The sequence below is a fragment of the Lacerta agilis genome, chromosome 13 (assembly GCF_009819535.1).
Source record: "Lacerta agilis isolate rLacAgi1 chromosome 13, rLacAgi1.pri, whole genome shotgun sequence".
NCBI classification, from domain to species: Eukaryota; Metazoa; Chordata; class Lepidosauria; order Squamata; family Lacertidae; genus Lacerta; species Lacerta agilis.
The window spans coordinates 50710191-50730508 of record NC_046324.1 but is presented as its reverse complement, the minus strand read 5'-3'; the positions used below and the strand labels follow the sequence as shown (position 1 = coordinate 50730508).

Sequence of the window (20318 nt, the reverse complement as noted above, 5' to 3'; positions counted from 1 at the left end):
ATCCCCGTGATGGGGTGAGCTCCCATTGCTTGGTCCCTGCTCCTGCCAACCTAGCAGTTGGAAAGCACATCAAAGTGCAAGTAGATAAATAGGTACCGCTCCGGCGGGAAGGTAAACGGCGTTTCCGTGCGCTGCTCTGGTTCACCAGAAGTGGCTTTGTCATGCTGGCCACATGACCCAGAAAAACTGTCTGCGGACAAACGCCAGCTCCCTTGGCCTGTAAAGCGAGATGAGCACCACAACCCCAGAGTCGGACATGACTGGACCTAACGGTCAGGGGTCCCTTTACCTTTACCTTTACCAGTGAAAAGGTCTCCCGTCTGAAAGCGGCGCTGCCTCGGCCCGAGGCTTTTGACCACCCAAGGCAGTTGCATGGCAGGGCCAGCCCACCCATGAGGCGAGGTTGTGTCAGAAAGCTGGGAGATCCAGCCTCCGTGGTAAGGGGTCTCGTCCAACTCTGGATTCTAGCACCCTACAGATGATTTCTACTACGGCAATCGATGCACTCAGAAAATATGGGTGTTGAATTGGGGCAATTTTGATCCATTCCTAGCAAAAGAAAAACTCAATTTGCTCAAAAGCAAATCCTGTTGAGTTTACTTCTTGACCATTCTGTTTTCCCGTTCATGATAATAATTGGAAACTTTGGGGTGGGGGAATAGCTTAAACAGGACTTCTTCAACCATGCCCCAGTTTCAAAGGTCTGGGAGAATGGGAGTCCAAAATTATCAGGAGGGCGCCAGGTTGCGACAGGCACCTGATCTACGGTTCCCCCACTTCTACAAACCTTCTCCTTACGCAAAGCCAGACATCCTTGGATTTCCCCAAGTCTCCGGTTTTTCTGGTTATTTTTATGCTTTGTAAAATCTTCCTGTTGTATAATCAGCGGTGTTACGATTGTCCTAAATGTTTTCTACTAACTTTTCATACAAATTTGTAACTTCGGAGAAGAACGTCTGCGAACGAGACTGCGGATGAGATACAGGCACACGGGGAAACGACTTGTCTCTTGTTAAAATCAGTATTTTGTATTTTAACACAGTGTTATTTAATATGGATTGTACTAAAGATCATGTTAGGGCAGACTGTTTCTCGTGGAATAAGATTTGGAAATAACAATAATAAAAAAGATGCCTCAATTGCAGTTGTCTCTTTGTCCTTCCATTTTGGGGAAGGGGTTTGGTCTTCCTTGGGCCATTTTGGGTATGAAGTCATTGGTACAAAACCTGTGACTAAAATTCTGGCAGCAACTGTAGCATACATAAAAGACTTTTTTTGAATTTTAATCGCAAAAGGTTGGGAGGGAGAGGCTATCCCATCTAAATCAGACTGGCAAAATAAATTAAGAGAGTATGCAGAATTGGCGAGAATATCAGCAAGGTTACATGACGTTACAGATGAAAAAATTATCAGAGAGTGGGATATATACAGAGTCTATGTAAAAGAATACTGTCAAAATATCAATCCGTTGGCAGGTTTCGACTGAGTTTCTGTGTGTAAATCGGAGAATCTTATGAAATTTAAAGTACCGGTAAGTTGAACAACATGGAGAAAATAAAGTTAGGTGCGTATTCAGGGAATCCATCACAGGAACATAATGGGAAGACTGGAGGTCACGTTAAATTCAACTATAAAATGATGTACAAAGCAAGTATCAGTTAAGGAAAGAACGATGGTTTGCTTTTTTTGTCTTTAACATCTTTTGATTATTTATGTTATACATTTTCAAAACTAATAAAGCATTAAAAAAGGAACAAAGCTTGTGACCAGCGAAAGCCACTTTCCCCAACCTTCCAGATGTTTTGAACTCCGGCTTCCATCAACCGCAGCGACCACCACAGCTGGACTGAAGAAATCCCCATTTTAGGGAAGGGGGTTGGGCTAGATGACCCTTGGGGGTCCCTTCCAACTCTGCAATTCTGTGATTCTAGAGAGGGTGAAATCCTGGAGGAGACAAAACTGGGTCAAACCTCTGTAGGTTCAGCCCAGCAAGGCAGAGGGAGGCAGTGGCCTCAGGCAGCTGATTTTGGGAGCCAAGAAAGAGAAGCAATTGCTTAGTTTTTTTAAGGTTTTTTTATTTGCCTCAGGTGTCCAAATACCTCGGTTGGCCTCAGGGACTACGAACCCTGAATTGGTGTGCTGTTTGCTTCTCTGCCTCGGGCAGCAAAACACCCTGGAATAGCTCTATGGGGTTTGTGTATGTGTCATGTTTTAAAATGATTCGCCTGTGTCCAAAAAATAAAATAAAAAATCTGCATCCTCTCATCCAATCCTGCGGTCATAATAGACCAGCCCAGGGCTAGGCTGCCCCTTCTGCATTGCCACAAAGGAGAGCAGATTTGCATCACATTTGCATATGCTAATTCGCATCTCCAGACGCACAAACCTACCACTTTAATTCTGCACCCCATGACGGGGTCCCGGGACGCCTACCAAGCAATGGCAAAGTAAGAAGAGTGTGCCGGATCAGGCCCATGGCCCATCGAGTCCAGCATTCTGTTCTCCCAATGTCCAACCAGGTGCCCCAATGGGAAACCAGCAAGCAGGACCCGAGTGCGAGAACCCTCTCTCCTCCTGTTTAATCCTCTTTTCAAGCCATCCAAGTTGGCGACTATCCCTGCCTCCTGTGGGAGGGAGTTCCACAGTTTATCTGTGCATTGCACGAAGAAGGGCTTTCTCTGATCCGCCCTGAATCTTCCAACACTCAGTTTCATTGGATGCCCACAGAAAGGGCACTTGGGCCTAGGCACCATTTACATTCCCCATAATGCCCCCCCCTTCTTCTTTGGAGATCCCTCATAGCCGAGAAAGATTGTCTTCCATATACACGGTTTTAACAATGAGTCCGTAAGTGACTGTGGAGGCCAATTCTGGATCCACACGTCCTTCCACAGTGGGGACAGAGGTTTCTGGACGGGAGTTGATCACGATGTGGATTTGCCAAGCGTGCCTTCCTCTTAGCACGTTTCTCCCTTGCGTCCTGAGTTCGAGTGTCTTCAAAGCCCATGAGACCTTTGGTAAAGGCTGTTTTCCAACTGGAGCCCTTGCAGGCCAGTGTTTCCCAGTTGTCAGTGTTTATATTACATTTTTAAAGATTTGCCTTGAGACAGTCTTTAAACCTCTTTTGTTGACCACCAGCATTACGCTTTCTATTTTTAAGTTCGGAATAGAGTAGTTGCTTTGGAAGATGATCATCAGGCATCCGCACAACAGGACCAGTCCGACGAAGATGATCTTGAAAAATCATTGCTTCGACACGGGTGATCTTTGCTTCTTCCAGTACACTGGCCTTAGAGCACAAGGCTGAGCTGCTTTGAGGGCTCAAGGTGGCAGTGGAGCTCACGACAGGGCCCTGCTGCTAGAACTGAGTGACGGACGGCAACATGACTGTAAGGAGTCACCTCGCCAAAGGTTGGTAGGGCATCTTCCAAAGGTGAGCAAAACGGGGCAGAAATGGGGCACCGGTTTACCAGCAGCAAGTTCCGAAAAGGAGAAACCTCGACTAATAAAACCATTCATTTACTTGAAGGGTTGTAGCTGTCAAAATGAGGGTTGCAATTACTCAGAGGAAGGTGAGCTCTGACTCAAAATTGTCTACATTCCCAACTGTTTCTATGGAACTGGCAAGCCTCTCGAAAGGCGCCGCCTGTCGGTGAGCAAAATCGTGCTTTTTGCCGCAGGTGTCCCCTGTGCTTGATGTCTGTGGCCTGTAAACTAAATAAACTGGACTCATTTATCATCATCATCATCATCATCATCATCATCATCATCATCATCAACTGCCCTTCAGTCAAAGATTGCAGGGCAGTTTACGATGTAAAAAACATGAAATGCACAACATACAGTAATGCTAAAAATACTAGATAATATTATATATTTATGTCTGTGTAAATATGTGCGTGTAGACGTATATATTCCAGAGAATATTTTGCTGCAAATGTAGCAAAGAAGAAGAAGAAGAGTTTGGATCTGATACCCCGCTTTATCACTACCCTAAAGAGTCTCAAAGCGGCTAACAATCTCCTTTCCCTTCCTCCCCCACAACAAACACTCTGTGAGGTGAGTGGGGCTGAGAGACTTCAGATACGTTTGACTAGCCCAAGGTCACCCAGCAGATGCATGTGGAGGAGCGGAGACACGAACCCGGTTCACCAGATTACGAGTCTACCGCTCTTAACTACACACGCCCCTAAAGGACACTGACTCACTCCTCCATGGTCTCCCAAGACATCACTCCTTCCACCACTGCCATGGAGCAGGAGGAGGAGAGGGCTATATATTTCTTTAAAATATAGAATCATAGTCCCACCCCCTACAATGCACAAATCTCAGCTAAAGCATCCATGACAGGTGGCCATCCAACCTCTGCTTACAAACCTCCAAGGAAGGAGAGACGACCACCTTCCATGGTAGTCCCTTCTGCTGTCGGAGAGCTCTTACGCTCAGAAAGTTCTTCCTGGTATTTAGTCAGAATCTCCTGTCTTGTAACTTGAATCCATTGATTCGGGTCCTACCTCTGGAGCAGGAGAAAACAAGCTCGCTCCACCTTCCATGTGACAACCCATCACATATTTGAAGAGGGCTCTCAAATCTCCTCTCAGCCTCCTCTTCTCCAGGCTAAACATACCCAGCTCCTTCAACCATTCCTCATAAGGCTTAGTTTCCAGACCCCGGATCATCTTGGCATTGAAGTATAGAAATGAAATAATAATAATAATCATTGTCATCAGTACTATTGGGTGTTGGAGCTCACCACGAACTTCCCCCTTGTTCTCTTATAATGGCACTGATTATACCTTGAAGTGTCCCTATTTTCCAGGGACGTCCCTGATTTAGAGAAGCCATCCTGGTTTCTGATTTGATCCTGGAATGTTCCACTTTTCCTTAGTTCTAGTTACAGGTAGGTAGCCGTGTTGGTCTGCCATAGTCGAAACAAAATTAAAAAATATAAAAATTCCTTCCAGTAGCACCTGAAAGGTAAAGGGACCTCTGACCATTAGGTCCAGTCGCGGACGACTCTGGGGTTGCGGCGTTCATCTTGCGTTAGTGGCCGAGGGAGCCGGTGTACAGCTTCCGGCTCATCTGGCCAGCATGACTAAGCCACTTCTGGCGAACCACAGCAGCGCACGGTTACCTTCCCGCCAGAGCAGTACCTATTTATCTACTTGCACTTTGACATGCTTTCGAACTGCTAGGTGGGCAGGAGCAGGGACCGAGCAACAGGAGCTCACCCCGTTGGGGGGATTTGAACCTCCGACCTTCTGATCAGCAAGCCCTAGGCTCTGTGGTTTAACCCACAGGGCCACCCACGTCCGTGGCACCTTAGAGACCAACTAAGTTTGTTCTTGGTATGAGCTTTCGTGTCTGTATCTGGAGAAGTGTGCATGCACACGAAAGCTCATACCAAGAACAAACTTAGTTGGTCTCTAAGGTGCTACTGGAAGGAATTTTTTTTTATTTTTTTGAACAGGGAAGATAGATAGTCAAAGCTGGGGGGGAAATAAGGGAGAATCGAACGTTGAAAATGAAAAGAAAGAAAAGGACAGGAGGAAAAAGGTGCCGGTATTCACTATGAAGTTGTTTCAGTAAGTGGCACATTTCAAACATTTGGGGGGACCGGCACTGCGTACCGCCGAGTACCCACAGAAAACCCTCCTGCCATTCCTAATCCTGGCTGCTCCGTCCGGCTCCTCCACCCATCCGCCACGAGGTGGCGCCGCGACCCACTCGGCTGCCGCCTCCGCTCGGGGCTCATCTCCGCCCCGGCGGCCGGGACGTGCGCTCGGAGCGGGAGGGCGAAGAAGGAGCCTCGCTCGGCCGGAGACTTCCAGCAGCCGGCTGCCAGGGTGCCCGACGCCCACGATGCCCCGGGTGCCGCACGGAGGAGGAGGAGGAGGACGCCGCGGGAGGTGAGTGGCTGGCTCGGGGCACTTGGGGGTGCGCGCTGGAAGGTGGCACCGGAGTGGCACCGGAGTGGCGCCGGGAAGCCAGGAGCGCAAGGGCGAAACGGGGGGTGGGGTTGGTTGTTGCTGCCTGGGCGCAATTGGGGGGGGGGAGGGAGAGGGGTGCGGTGGGGATTCCCAGGAGTGGGGTTCCCCTCCTCGCCCCCCAAAAGAGAGGAAAACTGTTCCGAGCAATGGGTGCAAAGGAATTTGGGCTCCGCAAGTGCGGACGTGCCAAGCGGAGGAGCCAGAAAGTGGCGCAGGCAGGTTGACATAGAGACGGAGTTCGCGGCGCCCGCAAACACACAAGAGTGCGCAGCGCGCACGATCGGGTTGCAACACCCCGCGGAGAGACACGCAAGCGCCGATCCCGAGATCCCAGCCAGAAAGTGGGATCGGGGCGGCCGTATTTACGTATCAGCTAAACAAGCTCTAGCTTAGCCCCCCCCCCAAGGAAAAATAAACTGGATGTACATTTCCAAAATATAAGCTAGAAAACAAATAAAATAAAACTGACCTACAGCAACAGTGTTTTGTGTTGTGTGATGTAAGTCATGGGCCCCGCCTGCTAGCCTGCTCCCTAAAAGATCACATTTCTATATATAGGGTGCCTACATAAAATATGTATTTTATGATAAAATAGATATTTTGTTATGTGCAAATGGCCTGAGATACCTATTAGGTCCATAACGCAAAAAACAGTGGCAATTTGTTGACGAAGGAGAGCTGGACATATAAACGGCCCCATTGCCTCCAGGAGCTCAGGGCCACATCAAACCTAAATACAGCCCTGGTCAGGATCCATGCCCCGGACCCTTGAGATCACTGAATGCGGATTTTTAAAAAAAGATAATTTCGTGGCCCTGATGTGGCCAGGAAGGAACAAGGACACAAGAAAAAGCTGGCTGCAGGATCGGGCCAGTGGCCAAGCACTCCCAATGATGTAGGAATGTGCATAGACTGCCTCTGGAGCTGGAGGCTCCATCAGGTCAGTGGCCCATCCTGTCCTCTCAGTGGCCAGTCGGGTGCTTCTTCATGGAAACCTGCAGCAAGCAAGATCTGAGCACAAGAGCCGCCTTCTCCCATCCTGCAGCTTCCATCGAGAGTCCTCTCCTCCTCCTTGTCTTCCTCCATGGCCGGTGGCGCAAGGAGAGGTGTTTTCCCCCCACCCACGAAAAGGGACAGGTTTGTGAGGGTGGAACCCGAGGTCGGTCCTTACCCTGGGTTAATTAAGCGGCTAATTGAAGCACTTCGGACGGAGCGGCTCCAAAGGGGAGCTGGCGGGTGCAGCTGACTTGCGAAAGGCCTGCGATTCTGGACTCCATAACTGACACGCAGCTGAGGGAGAGAGTTTGGCCCACGGCTTTGGACACTCAGAGTGTATGTCTTTAGGACCCCACCTTATTTGCACAGTTGGAAGTTTGCGGAATCATGTAATCGTCAAGTTGGAAGGGACCCTTTGAGGTCCTCTAGTCCAACCCCCTGCAATGCCCGGCACCACAGCTGGCGGGTGTCAGTCCAACCTCTGCTTGAAAACCTCCTGCGAAGGAGAAGAGGCTTAGAGTCCACCGCTGTGTTGTTCTAAGGTTGTTTTGATGCTGAAACCTGCTATGGAACTTTAGGGCGAAGGGCCGGTGATCAATAATCAATAATGATACGGTACTAACAGCAGCATGGGTGCCGGGGATGGGATCACAGGTCCCAGGGGACAGGGGCGGACTTTGGTAATATGGCGCCCTGGGCGAGGACAAAATTTGACACCCTAAATATATATTGGGGGGTGGGGGCCCTCTCACTTTCTGTTCTGCGCTGGCTCTCAAGGGACCATGTTCTAGCTGCAGTAACTCAATCGGCCGTCTGACCGGGGCCTAACTCTGTGTAGGAACCCATATAAATATAGGTATTATTATTATTATTATTATTATTATTATTATTATTATTATTATTTTGCGCTCCCTTGGCTCGGCAGCTTGTGCGGAGGAGGAAACGATTCTTAAACTGCTCTGGGAACCGTAGCACTGGGAACTGTAGCACTGGGAGAGGATGGTGCTGTCCCAACTACAGTCCTCAAGAGACATCTTGGGGACTCTTTAAAGTGGGGCTATTTTGTTTCTAATGCATCGTGCCAACGTGGCCACAGATACCTACCTAAAAGCCATGCCAATAGAGCAGGCACACACAGGCAGACCCGGCTGTTGTGTGGGGAATCGGAGGTGGGGCCTGGAAGCCCAGGAGTGACATTTGCAGCTGGATTAGTGGGGGGGGGGTTAGAATCTAAAATCCTAGAATCCTAGAGTTGGAAGAGACCACCAGGGCCATCCAGTCCAACCCCCTGCCAAGCAGGAAACACCATCAAAGCATTCCTGACAGATGGCTGTCAAGCCTCCGCTTCAAGACCTCCAAAGAAGGAGACTCCACCACACTCCTTGGTGGCAAATGCCACTGCCGAACAGCTCTTACTGTCAGGAAGTTCTTCCTAATGTTTAGGTGGAATCTTCTTTCTTGTAGTTTGAATCCATTGCCCCGTGTCCGCTTCTCTGGAGCAGCAGAAAACAACCTTTCTCCCTCCTCTATATGACATCCTTTGATATATTTGAACATGGCTATCATATCCCCCCTTAACCTTCTCTTCTCCAGGCTAAACATACCCAGCTCCCTAAGCCGTTCCTCATAAGGCATTGTTTCCAGGCCTTTGACCATTTTGGTTGCCCTCCTCTGGACACGTTCCAGCTTGTCAGTATCCTTCTTGAACTGTGGTGCCCAGAACTGGACACAGTATTCCAGGTGAGGTGTGACCAGAGCGGAATACAGTGGTACTATTACTTCCCTTGATCTAGACGCTATACTCCTACTGATGCAGCCCAGAATTGCATTGGCTTTTTTAATGGGAGATATTTGGGGAAAGGCCCATGCCTTGCATGCAGAATATTCCTGCTCCAATCCCGGCTGACATCTCTGGGAGAGGATTCTCTCTCAAATTCTAGGGAGCTGCTGCCGGTCTGTGTGGACAGCACTGAGCCCGGTGGAGCAATGTTCTGACTCTGCATAAAGCAGCCTCTCCGATGGCTGCAGCACAGGCCGACCTTGAGACGTCCGTCGAGGCAGACGGACCGGAAAGGTGAGCTGGCGACCTGGACGCAGAGACGCTGAAATGGAGACGGGCCGAGAGGTGTGGGAACCAGGGGGCGCGCCAATGCGCCAAAGTAGCTCCTGGGCAGCGGAGCAGAAATGGACACGCAGGGGAGGGAAAGGGAGAGAGAGCCCAGGGAGGAAGCATCTTTGCGAGGCGCAAGAGGGAGGAAAACCACACACAAAGCGCGTGCGGTTTCGCAAACGCATTTTCTCTCCCAGAGAATCCTGGGAACTGGAGTTTCTTAATGGATGCCTGCCATGGATGCTTCAGTTGAGATTCCTGCATTGCAGGGGGTTGGGCTGGATGACCCTCGGGGTCCCTTCCAGCTCTACGATTATTCTGTGATTTTATAAGGGTTGCGGGGGGTAGCTCTGCGAGGAGTGAACTACAGCCCCCAGAATTCTTTGTGGGGAAAGGACGTGCTTTGAATGGGCATCCAAGGAAGCTGAGAATTGGAAGGCTTGGGACGGATACGAGGAAGCGTAAACTGTGGAACTCCCTGCTGCAGGAGGCAGCGACAACCACCGCCTTGGATGCCTTTAAAAGAGGACAAATTAATCGAGGAGAGGGCTCTGCTCTGCCTCCACCGTCCTTCACACAATCCTGCTTCCTGGCTTCCCATGACGGGCATCCGGTTGGCCCCCGTGAGAACAGGATGCTGGCCCAGATGGGCCACTGGCCTGATCCTGCAGGCTCTCCTTAGCTTCTTCTGTTTAAAGGGTTGCTGTGTACAGAAGTGACCAGCTCAGCAGCTGACGGGAAGAGCCTTTCTCGTGTTTTCCATTCCCTCAGAAAGTGCAGCCAGGAAAAAAAATAGCTGGCCGGCGAGTCGAGGCCCATCTGGTTGCTGTTGGTGACCAATCTGGGCCTGGTGTGGCAGAAGCTAGGCCAGCTCCCAAGTGGACGGGGCCACGAACGAGGCTCTTTTTTGCCGTTTGCGGGATCTAGAACCATGCCCTAGGGCAGCAGTGGTTAACTGGACTCCTGTGGGCTAGATTCCCCACCCCCACCCCATATATTTCCACTTACAGCCCCTGAAGGGTCCTATATCAAAATGGTGAAGAAGGATTGTGTGTGAGTGTTAAGGTCTGTGCAGCTCCCACTGCATGCAAAAGGAAGGCAGACATTCAACAGGTGAAGCTTCTTCACCTGCTGAATTTCTGCCTGACTCAGGCACAGGAAGCCTCCAGCAACCTCAGTGGTCCCCATGGCTTCCAGAAGATCGAGGGAGGCAAGGATGGAGGGAATATGGGACCCTCTGTTCCCAATAGGTTGTTTCACCCCCCTTTAGCATTCTTGCCTGCCTGGGTTTCCCTGGGAAATGTTTGCAACACGTTCTGTGGCCGTAGGGAGAAATCCTGGAGAAGCGTCAGGTAACTGATCTGCTTGGGGAGTTTCCATTTCCAGAGCTCTGTGTGATCAGCTAATTACGACAAAGTCATTATTGCTATAATAAAACCTTCATTAGGCATCCCATTGAGACCTCTGCGTTAGCGCCAGGAACACTAGCAAATGCCACAGCGTCGCCTTATTTGTTTCCCCCCCTGTTGGATTGAGAGCAAAACCTGCATCGCTGCTCCTGTCCCCCCCCAAACCCCTTCCTGGGCTGCGGAAGCATTTGCAATTCTTATGCACTGAGTGATATTATTTTTTTAAGGAGTCAATGTTACATTTCAGGCACCAGCCCTGAGTTGAGCGGAAAAGGAGGGACAATATTTTCAGGTTGCTATGTGCCCATATCAGAACTGAAGGCTTGCGGGTGACTGGGAATTTATTTATTTATTGCATGAGGTTTAGATCATAGAATCATAGAGTTGGAAGAGACCCTAAGGGCCATCCAGTCCAACCCCCTGCCAAGCAGGAAACACCATCAAAGCATTCCTGACAGATGGCTGTCAAGCCTCCGCTTAAAGACCTTCATATAAAAGGATGTCATCTAGAGGAGGGTGAAAGGTTGTTTTCTGCTGCTCCAGAGAAGCGGACACGGGGCAATGGATTCAAACTACAAGAAAGAAGATTCCACCTAAACATTAGGAAGAACTTCCTGACAGTGAGAGCTGTTCGGCAGTGGAATTGGCTGCCAAGGAGTGTGGTGGAGTCTCCTTCTTTGGAGGTCTTGAAGCGGAGGCTTGACAGCCATCTGTCAGGAATGCTTTGATGGTGTTTCCTGCTTGGCAGGGGGTTGGACTGGATGGCCCTTGTGGTCTCTTCCAACTCTAGGATTCTAGGATTCTCCCGATGGTATCCCACAAGGTAGTGGAGGTTTTCCTTCTCCCAGGTGGGCTCCCTTCCCAGGCGGACGAGCCCCTCACTTCCCTCCACAGCAGGGGCAGAAACTGCCTTCTTGACAGTTGGACCCTGGGCTGGATCGAGGTTGGATGAGGCCCTCAGCTACTGAAGGTCATGGGGCCCTTGGTATGTCCAGCTGTCCTTTGCCAACAACAAATTGTGTTGAATATATGCTATATGGCCATTTATGGACCTAATAGGCATCTCAAGCCATTAGCCCATGTTGCCATGCATGCAGAATGTAGGCACCCTATATATAGAAAGGAGCAAACCAGTGATATTTCAGGGAGCAGGCTAGCAGGCGGGGCCCATGACTTACATCACAGGAGCCCACACAACACAAAACACTGATGCTGTAGGTCGGTTTTATTTGATTTGTTTTTTATCTTATATTTTGGAAATGCACATCCAGTTTTTTCCATTAAATTTTTTGGAGGGCCCCAAGAGTGTGGGGCCTTAAGCAGTGGTTTTTTTATCTTATACGTAAATCTGGCACTGGTTTGACCCACCATTGATCTCGTCCACTCAATCTGCTGGAGCCTGTCTTTAATTGATCAGGCTGCAGATTAACCTGCCCCTAGCTAGAATTTCCTGGGCCTCTTGGAGGCTATCCGCAATCTACTTTCTTGATGTTTTTGCGTCACCGAACCAACTGCTCTCTTCAGGCCTTCATCGCCTAGCGCTCAGCTGGCCGCACCAGGGGAGCTGTTTGCCCAAACAGCCCCGAGAAATTTCCGCTACCGAGACCTCATTGCAAAACCAGCCGAGGAACAAACGCTCCCTGGCTCCTCGCTCCACTTTCCATGCGTACCACCCTTGGCTCGAAATCGCACCAGCCTGCAGGAAGCTGACCGTGCCGCTGGCTTGCTTGCAGCCGAGACGTTTTCGGTTCTGCAATTTGCCACGTGTCCCCGGAGCTTCGCTGCCAGGGAGGCGATGCTCCAAAGGGGATCCCGAGAATCAGGCAGTGCGGAGAGGAGAGCCTGGTGCCAAGCGCTTTCGCTGGGTGCTGCAGTGAAATGCCTGCCTTGGGGAGGGAGAAAGGCTGGGCATCTCAACTTAGCTGCTCAAAGGGAAGCTTTGCTTTGGGCCCTCTCTCTGCCTCACCTCCCTGCGCATTTCCTTTGCCGTTTTGGCGCTCTCCTCTCTCCCACATTGCGGGTTCAGGAAGGCTCTCCTGCTCTCCGCTGAAGGCCTCTGAGGGGGCCAAAGTTTTAATTGTCCTGATCCCTATCCTCTTTCCCTCACTGCCCAGGGCTGCCAATATGCGAAGGAGAAAGGGAAGGTCTGGAGGGGCAAAGAGGAAAGACCCAACATATTCCAAATGCAAAAATTTAAGAAAATTAAAACCCACCCCATTCGTTCGTTTGCATCATTGCAGGTTTTGCTCAGGTTTGGGCAGTGGAACAGGCTACAAACCCTCCAATGTTTCGCCGCTGAAAATAGGGAAGTCCTATTCCATAATAATAACAACAAAATTTTATTATTTATACCCTGCCCATCTGGCCGGGCTGCCCCAGCCACTCTGGGCGACTTCCAACATACAACAAAACATTGAGCATTAAAAATCTTCCCTATATAATCCTGCCTTCGGATGTATTCTGAAGGTTGTATAGTTGGCTCGGGGGTGGCATAACTCCACCAGGCGTAGGCAAACTTGGCCCTCCAGATGTTTTGGGACTACAATTCCCATCATCCCTGACCACTGGTCCTGTTAGCCAGGGATGATGGGAGTTGTAGTCCCAAAACATCTGGAGGGCTGAGTTTGCCTATGCCTGCTCCATACCCTCCAACATTTCTCCGATGAAAAAAGGGACGTCCTAAGGAAATGTGGGACATTCCAAGATCAAATCAGAAACCGGGACGGTTTCTGCAAATCCGGGGCTGTCCCTGGAAAACAGGGGTGCTTGGAGAGTCTGGGATTAGCAGTCGGAGCAGGACCATAGCTCAGAGACAGGCTGGGCAAGTGACGGTATCTCCTGGTAGAATCAGGAGAGACTCCCTTGTCCGAAATCCTGGAGAGCTGCTGCCGGCCAGTGTTGACAATATGGAGCAGCAGCCTGACTTGGTAGAGATGGCAGTTCCCTGCGTTTGCAGCCATGTCAGAAGAACGAGGGGTCTTTGGATCCTGCTGGTTGAAGGACGGATGGATTTCCAGCGTTGCTTGCAGGTCTGCCCAGACAGCCCCTTTGCTGAGTAAAAAGCAAAACGAGTAGAGCTTCTTCTCAAAAGAGAGCTAGACCATTGGGTCCACCTAGCTCCTATCGCCTGCACTGACTGACAACAGTTCTCCTGGATTTCACGCAGGGACTCTCTCTGAGCCCTTACCTGGAGATGCCTGCGTGGTCGAGCCTGGGACCTCCCACATCTAGCTCTGTCCTTGAGCTATAGTCCTTCCCCACCGGGCTAGCACCCTGTGCTACAACTCCCGTGACGGCAAGGCACACTGGCTGGGGGCTTGAATGCATCCGGGCGGCACCTGCCCTTTGAAGATTTCTTGGGGTGACAAGGGAAGGAGCATTTACCTGTATACCTGAAGGAGCGTCTCCACTCCCATCATTCTGCCCGGACACGGAGTTCCAGCTCCGAGGGCCTTCTGGCAGTTCCCTCACTGTGAGAAGCAAAGCTACAGGGAACTAGGCAGAGGGCCTTCTCGGTGGTGGCGCCCGTCCTGTGGAACGCCCTCCCAGTCAGAGAGATAAACAACTACCTGTCATTTAGAAAATACCTGTAGGCGGCCCTGTTTAGGGAAGTTTTTAACCTGTGACATTTTAATGTATTTTAATATTTGTTGGAAGCCGCCCAGAGTGGCTGGGGAGGCCCAGCCAGATGGGCGGGGTAGAAATAATAAATTATTATTATTATTAGGAGGGAAAGAGGTCGCTGCTGGGCGGAGGGCCCCGGAGAAACTCGTGTACGCAAAGTGGGACAGGAGCCAGCGAAGCCACGGCAGATGACGTCCCATCGCAGCGCTTAGAATAGAAAGCAGTACTAGGTTAGAAGGTGACCTTGCCTCTGAGCTGCGCAGGGAGGGCTGCCTTTGGAGCTTTTCCAGGGCTAAAGTAGTAAAGCTGTTTCTGATAGCATGAGAGGAGGAGGAGGAGGAGGGTCCCTGGCTCAGGTGACGGAGGAGGCAAGGAGACTTTTAAGCCGCAGGAGGGAGAGGGACAGGGTAGATCCCCGCCGGGCATCTGGGCTGACCCAGCCGCTAAAGTAAGGTTACCAGACGTCCCCGTTTCCCGGGGACAGTCCCCAGATTCGCAAATCAGTCCCCTGACCAAATCCATCCATTCCGACTCAAGTTGAAAAGTTTCCCCGGATTCTTTGGGGGGGGGGGGAATCTGGTAACCTAATGCTAAAGGCGTTTCCTCGAATGGGGTTGTTCTGGGTTCTTGCCCAGCCAAGCTGCATGCACAGATTTGCACAGAATTGGCCCGTGATGCTGTAGAAATACATATTGAATGCAGGAAGCTTCTTGGGCTTGAGGGCCTCATTTCTTTCTGCGCAGGCTTCTGGGGGCCAGTGGGTGGGCACGGCCACGCCTGAACAAGCTTCCCTGCTGGCAACCCATCCCACCTCCTCTCAGTCTCCTCTTTCCCAGGCTAAACGTACCCAATTCCCTCGACCATTCCTCATCAGGCTTGGTTTCCCAACCCTCAATCATCTTGGTCTCCCCTCCTCTGAACACCTTCCAGTTTGTCGACATCCGTCTTAAACTGTGGCGCCCAGAACCGGACACAGGACTCCAGGTGTGGTCTGACCGAGGCAGAACAGAGCGGATGATGGACTACGCTGAAATGGCAAAACTAACAGGGAAGCTCAGGAATCGAGAAGACGAGATCTTTAAAAAAAAAGAATGGGAAAAGAACACTGGCAGGATTTTAAACACACTTGTAATGTAACAGTACATATGGATAATTTAGAAAGAGAAAAATTGTAGTGATATGCAAGGCATATCCAAAGTCCATTTTTGAGGCCTAATTTGGCCCTCCGGCTGGTTTAATCCAGCCCCTGTGGCAGTTTATTTCTTGGGGTCAAATCCTTAAAAAAGCTCAGCAACTTTGGTTGGCCCTCATGAATTTTCACTTCATCAAATCTGGCCCTCTTTGAAAACAGTTTGGGCACCCCTGTGATATGCAGTTGAAAACGGGATTAACAGGACCCATGGAAGGGATTCAGGGCAATCTTGACATTTGGACTTGGAATGGTTTTTGTGGTATGTTTATATTTTTGAAAATAAAATAAAAATTTATGTCAAAAAAAGAGAGAGAACAGAGCAGGGCTCTATACCACCGAGCCATACGTTGATTGGGTTTAAGTTCAAACCTTTTTGCTCTCCCGCAAATGCGTCAAACAGCCTTAAGCAAGCCGCACATCTCCATTCCCAGCTCCTAGCGTCTGCACTGCACGGATAACAGCGCTGGCCTGCTTTGCAAGATTGTTGTAAGGGTTGGTGAGGTGTTGTGAAGCAATCCTTCCCCTTACTAACCCAGCATGCCTTGTCTTTAGTTGTAGGACTGCCGCAAGGATAAGGAGGGGTCCAAATATCCCTTCGGGACATGGGTGGCACTGTGGGTTAAACCACAGAGCCTAGGGCTTGCTGATCAGAAGGTCGATGGTTCGAATCCCCACAATGACGGGTTGAGCTCCCGTTGCTCGGTCCCAGCTCCTCCCCACCTAGCAGTTCAAAAGCACATCAAAAGTGCAAGTAGATAAATAGGTACCACTCCAGTGGGAAGGTAAATGGCGTTTCTAGCACTGCTCTGGTTCTCCAGAAGCGGCTTAGTCATGCTGCCCACATGACCCAGAAGCTGTACGCCGCCTCCCTCGGCCAATGAAGTGAGATGAGCGCCGCAACCCCAGAGTCATCCGCGACTGGACCTAACGGTCAGGGGTCCCTTTACCTTTACCTTTAAATATCCCTTCATCCTTGACCGTTGGCCAAGCTAGCCAGAGCTAGACTCCAACAGCATCTGAAGAAGGGCTGCAGGTTCCCATGGACAGCGTGAATTGTTCCCCCCAACGGCCCCAGTGCCAGATTTATGTATAAGCTAAACAAGCTTTAGCTTAGGGCCCCACTCTCTTGGGGGCCCCCCAAAACAAAATTAAAGGAAAAAAAACCTGGATGTACATTTCCAACATATAAGATAAAAAACAAATAAAATAAAACCTACATACAGCAACAGTGTTTTGTGTTGTGTAGGCTCCTCTGATGTACGTCATGGGCCCTGCCTGCTAGCCTGCTCCCTAAAATATCCCTGGTTTGCTCCTTTCTATATATAGGGTGCCTACTTTCTGCGTGGACTGCTTGCATGGCAACATGTGCAAAGGGCTTGAGATACCTATTAGGTCCATAAATTACCATATAGCATATACAGTGGACCCTCTGGATATGAACTTAATTCGCCCCGTGAGTCCGTACTTACCCTGGAAAGTTCGTATCCAGAGGCGCCGCTTCTGTGCACTTCCGGGTTTGCTGCATTCACAATCTAAAATTACGTTACCCAAAGGTACCAATGTATTCAACATAAAAAACAGCGGCAATTTGTTGCTGACAAAGGACAGCTGGACATATAAAGGTCTCCGTTGCCTTCAGTAGCTTAGGGCCTCATCCAACCTAAATCCAGCCCTGCCCCCCCCCCAAATTTATGTGATGCACCTAACATGTTGCTAGATCTCATGAAAGCGGCTTGCTTGCTCTGCCCTATCCTGAAAACCGGCTTTGCGCTCATAATAAAATGTCACACCAATTCGTCTTTGTTAGATATTGTTAGATATGCCACAGAGCGCATATGCAGCATTAATATGTGAAGGAGCAAAAGGAAGAGTCTCTAAGATGGGATGCTAAAAAAAAAATGTCTCTTTCTTTCCCACCCACCCAGCTAGAGACATTCTGCTCAGCTGAGCCAAGCATTCCTGACGGGAGGAAATAATTTCATAGGAGTCCCAGATGGGTTGTATACTGTACACTGATTCATCGACCCGTCCAGAAATGCGGACTCCACCCTTCTGCTCTTGGCTCCCAAAGAGTTGCAGGAGATGCTGCTCGCTCGCTTGAACGGATGCAGAGTCCATCTGGCACACAGGAGTTGCTCTTCTGAAGTTACACGGAGAATATGAGTTTCAAGGCTGGCCTAAGAAAGTCGCAACCCCTCCCGAAACGAAAAGACGACTTCCAAAACCAACAGGGCATTGTGATAGCTCTACTGCCGATGGAGGAATCAGAGTGGAGCTTGGCTTGCATGTTCAATATTATAATAATAATAATAATAATAATAATAATAATAATAATAATAATAATAATTTAAAGGGACGTAGGTGGCGCTGTGGGTTAAACCACAGAGCCTAGGGCTTGCCGATCAGAAAGTTGGTGGTTTGAATCCCCGCAACGGGGTGAGCTCCTGTTGCTCGGTCCCAGCTCCTGCCCACCTAGCAGTTCGAAAGCACGTCAAAGTGCAAGTAGATAAATAGGTACCGCTCCGGCGAGAAGGTAAACGGCATTTCCGTGCACTACTCTGGCTCACATGACCCGGAAGACGTCTGCAGACAAACATCAGCTCCCTCGGCCTATAGAGTGAGATGAGTGCACAACCCCAGAGTCGTCTGCGACTGGACCTAACGGTCAGGGGTTGTTGCTGTTGTTCAGTCGTTCAGTCATGTCCAACCCTTCGTGACCCCATGGACCCGAGCATGCCAGGGACGCCTATCTTTCACTGCCTCCCGCAGTTTGAGCAAACTCACGCCAGTCGCTTCAAGAACACTGTCCAACGGTCAGGGGTACCTTTACATTTACCTTTAATAATAATTTATTCCTACCCCACCCATCTGGCTGGGTTTCCCCAGTCACTCTGGGCAGTTTACAGCATATGTCCGCCTCTTCGTGACCCCATGGACCAGAGCACGCCAGGCACTCCTGTCTTCCACTGCCTCCCACAGCTTGCTCAGACTCATGTTGGTAGCTTCGAGAACACTGTCCAACCATCTTGTCCTCTGTCATCCCCTTCTCCTTGTGCCCTCCATCTTTCCCAACACCAGGGTCTTTTCTAGGGAGTCTTCTTTTCTCATGAGGTGGCCAAAGTACTGGAGCCTCAGCTTTAGGATCTGTCCTTCCAGTGAGCACTAAGGGCTGATTTCTTTAAGGATGGATAAGTTTGATCATTTTGCAGTCCATGGGACTCTCAAGAGTCTCCTCCAGCACCATAATTCAAAAGCATCCATTCTTTGGCGATCAGTCTTCTTGATGGTCCAGCTCTCACTTCCATACATCACTACTGGGAAAACCATCGCTTTAACTATACGGACCTTTGTCGGCAAGGTGATGTCTCTGCTTTTTAAGATGCTGTCTAGGTTTGTCATTGCTTTCCTCCCAAGAAGTAGGCTGGTATGTGATTATGTTTGCTGAAATGGAAAACTAATAAAAACTATTTTAAAAAGGGGGGATAATTTTCTCTTTGGGGGTTTCTGCCTTTCTCCCAAGTGTGCTGACCCTCTCTTTCTCCCGCCTCCGCAGCCTTGACCCATGACCGCCTCCGCCGCGATGTTCTACCGCTCGCCCTCGGCCATGTCGCCGCCGTCCAAAGGCAAGTTCAAGCGGCAGAGCCGGATCTTCTCCCAAGTCTTGCACCGGACTCTGAGTTACAAGGACCGCCTCTCTGTGGCCGCTTGCCCGGCGGAGGGCGGCGAGGACCCCTCGGAGCTCTCCACCCAGGCCTCGGCCCCCGGGGTGCTCAAGATCTTCGGGGGCGCCGTCTGCACGGGAGCCCACTACAAGAGCGTCCTTGCCACGGCCAGCTCCAGCGCCCGGGAGCTGGCCAAGGAGGCCCTCGAGCGCTACGGGCTGAGCCAGGTCAGCGCGGGGCGCTACGTCCTCTGCGACGTCGTCGGGAGGTTCGGGGGCCCCGAGAGGCAGTGGCAGATGGAGGGGCTGAGGGTCTTGCAGGACCACGAGAAGCCGCTGCTGATCCAGGAGCTCTGGAAGCCACGCGAAGGATTCTCCCGGAGGCTGGAGCTCCGGAAGCGGGCGGAGGTGGAGGAGCTGGCCTCCAGGGACAAAGACACCATCACGGCAGGTGAGGAAGAAGCCCCTGGGGTTATTATTAGTAGTAGTAGTATTAATGGTAGGCTTCTGTGGGTCCGGGATGGAAGTAGGTCAGTTCTGTGCCCAGGACGGCTGCTCTACCAGCTCCATCTGGTACACCGGCTGAGACCATAACCTCTGACGTTTCTCCGATGAAAATAGGGACATCCTATCCAATTATTATTATTATTATTATTATTATTATTATTATTATTATTATTATTATTTTATTACAGTGATACCTTGGTTCTCAAATGCCTTGGTATTCAAACAACTTGGAAGCTGAACACTCCAAACCCGGAAGTAAGTGTTCCGGTTTGCGAATTTTTTTCAGAAGCTGAACGTGTTCCGTTTTGAGTGTTACACTCCCGGCTTGAGTGTTACGCTGAGGTCTGTTTGTTTTTCCTGTTTATTTTGCTTTTTTTGTTTTTGTGGCTCTTTTGTTTTTGTGACTGTGTGGAACCCAGTTCAGCTACTGATTGATTGATTGATTGATTGTGTGACAGCAGTACGTTGTTAATGGATCAGAGGTCTCATTAGATAGTAAAATTCATGTTAAATAGCTGTTTTAGGGGTTGCTTTTAAAAGTCTGGAACGGATTAATCCATTTTGCATTACTTTCTATGGGAAAAGCGTGCCTTGGTTTCAGAACGCTTTGGTTTTGGAACGGATTTCCAGAACGGATTAAGTTTGAGAACCAAGGGACCACTGTATTTATATCCTGCCACCTCCTTGGGGAGAGAACTATTACTACTCCTATTATTAATGAAGCTTCTATATAGCCCTTCAGCTGAAGCTTGAAAGGTGGTTTACAACACAAAAACACAACATTTCCAGGGAAGCCGCAAGTCACAAATTTGGGTCCAGCACAGAGCAG

At 50.0% G+C, this 20318-nt stretch overlaps 1 protein-coding gene across 1 annotated transcript in view; it reads left to right on the top strand.

The window, feature by feature from the left end:
• Positions 1-18869: 18869 nt before the first annotated feature.
• Positions 18870-20318, top strand: part of RADIL (Rap associating with DIL domain) — a 50902-nt gene continuing 49453 nt past the window's right edge. Inside the window, exon 1 of the mRNA XM_033167675.1 lies at positions 18870-19433. Coding sequence (XP_033023566.1) covers positions 18884-19433 — 550 coding nt within the window. The 5' untranslated portion in view covers positions 18870-18883. The remainder of the gene's footprint in view (positions 19434-20318) is intronic.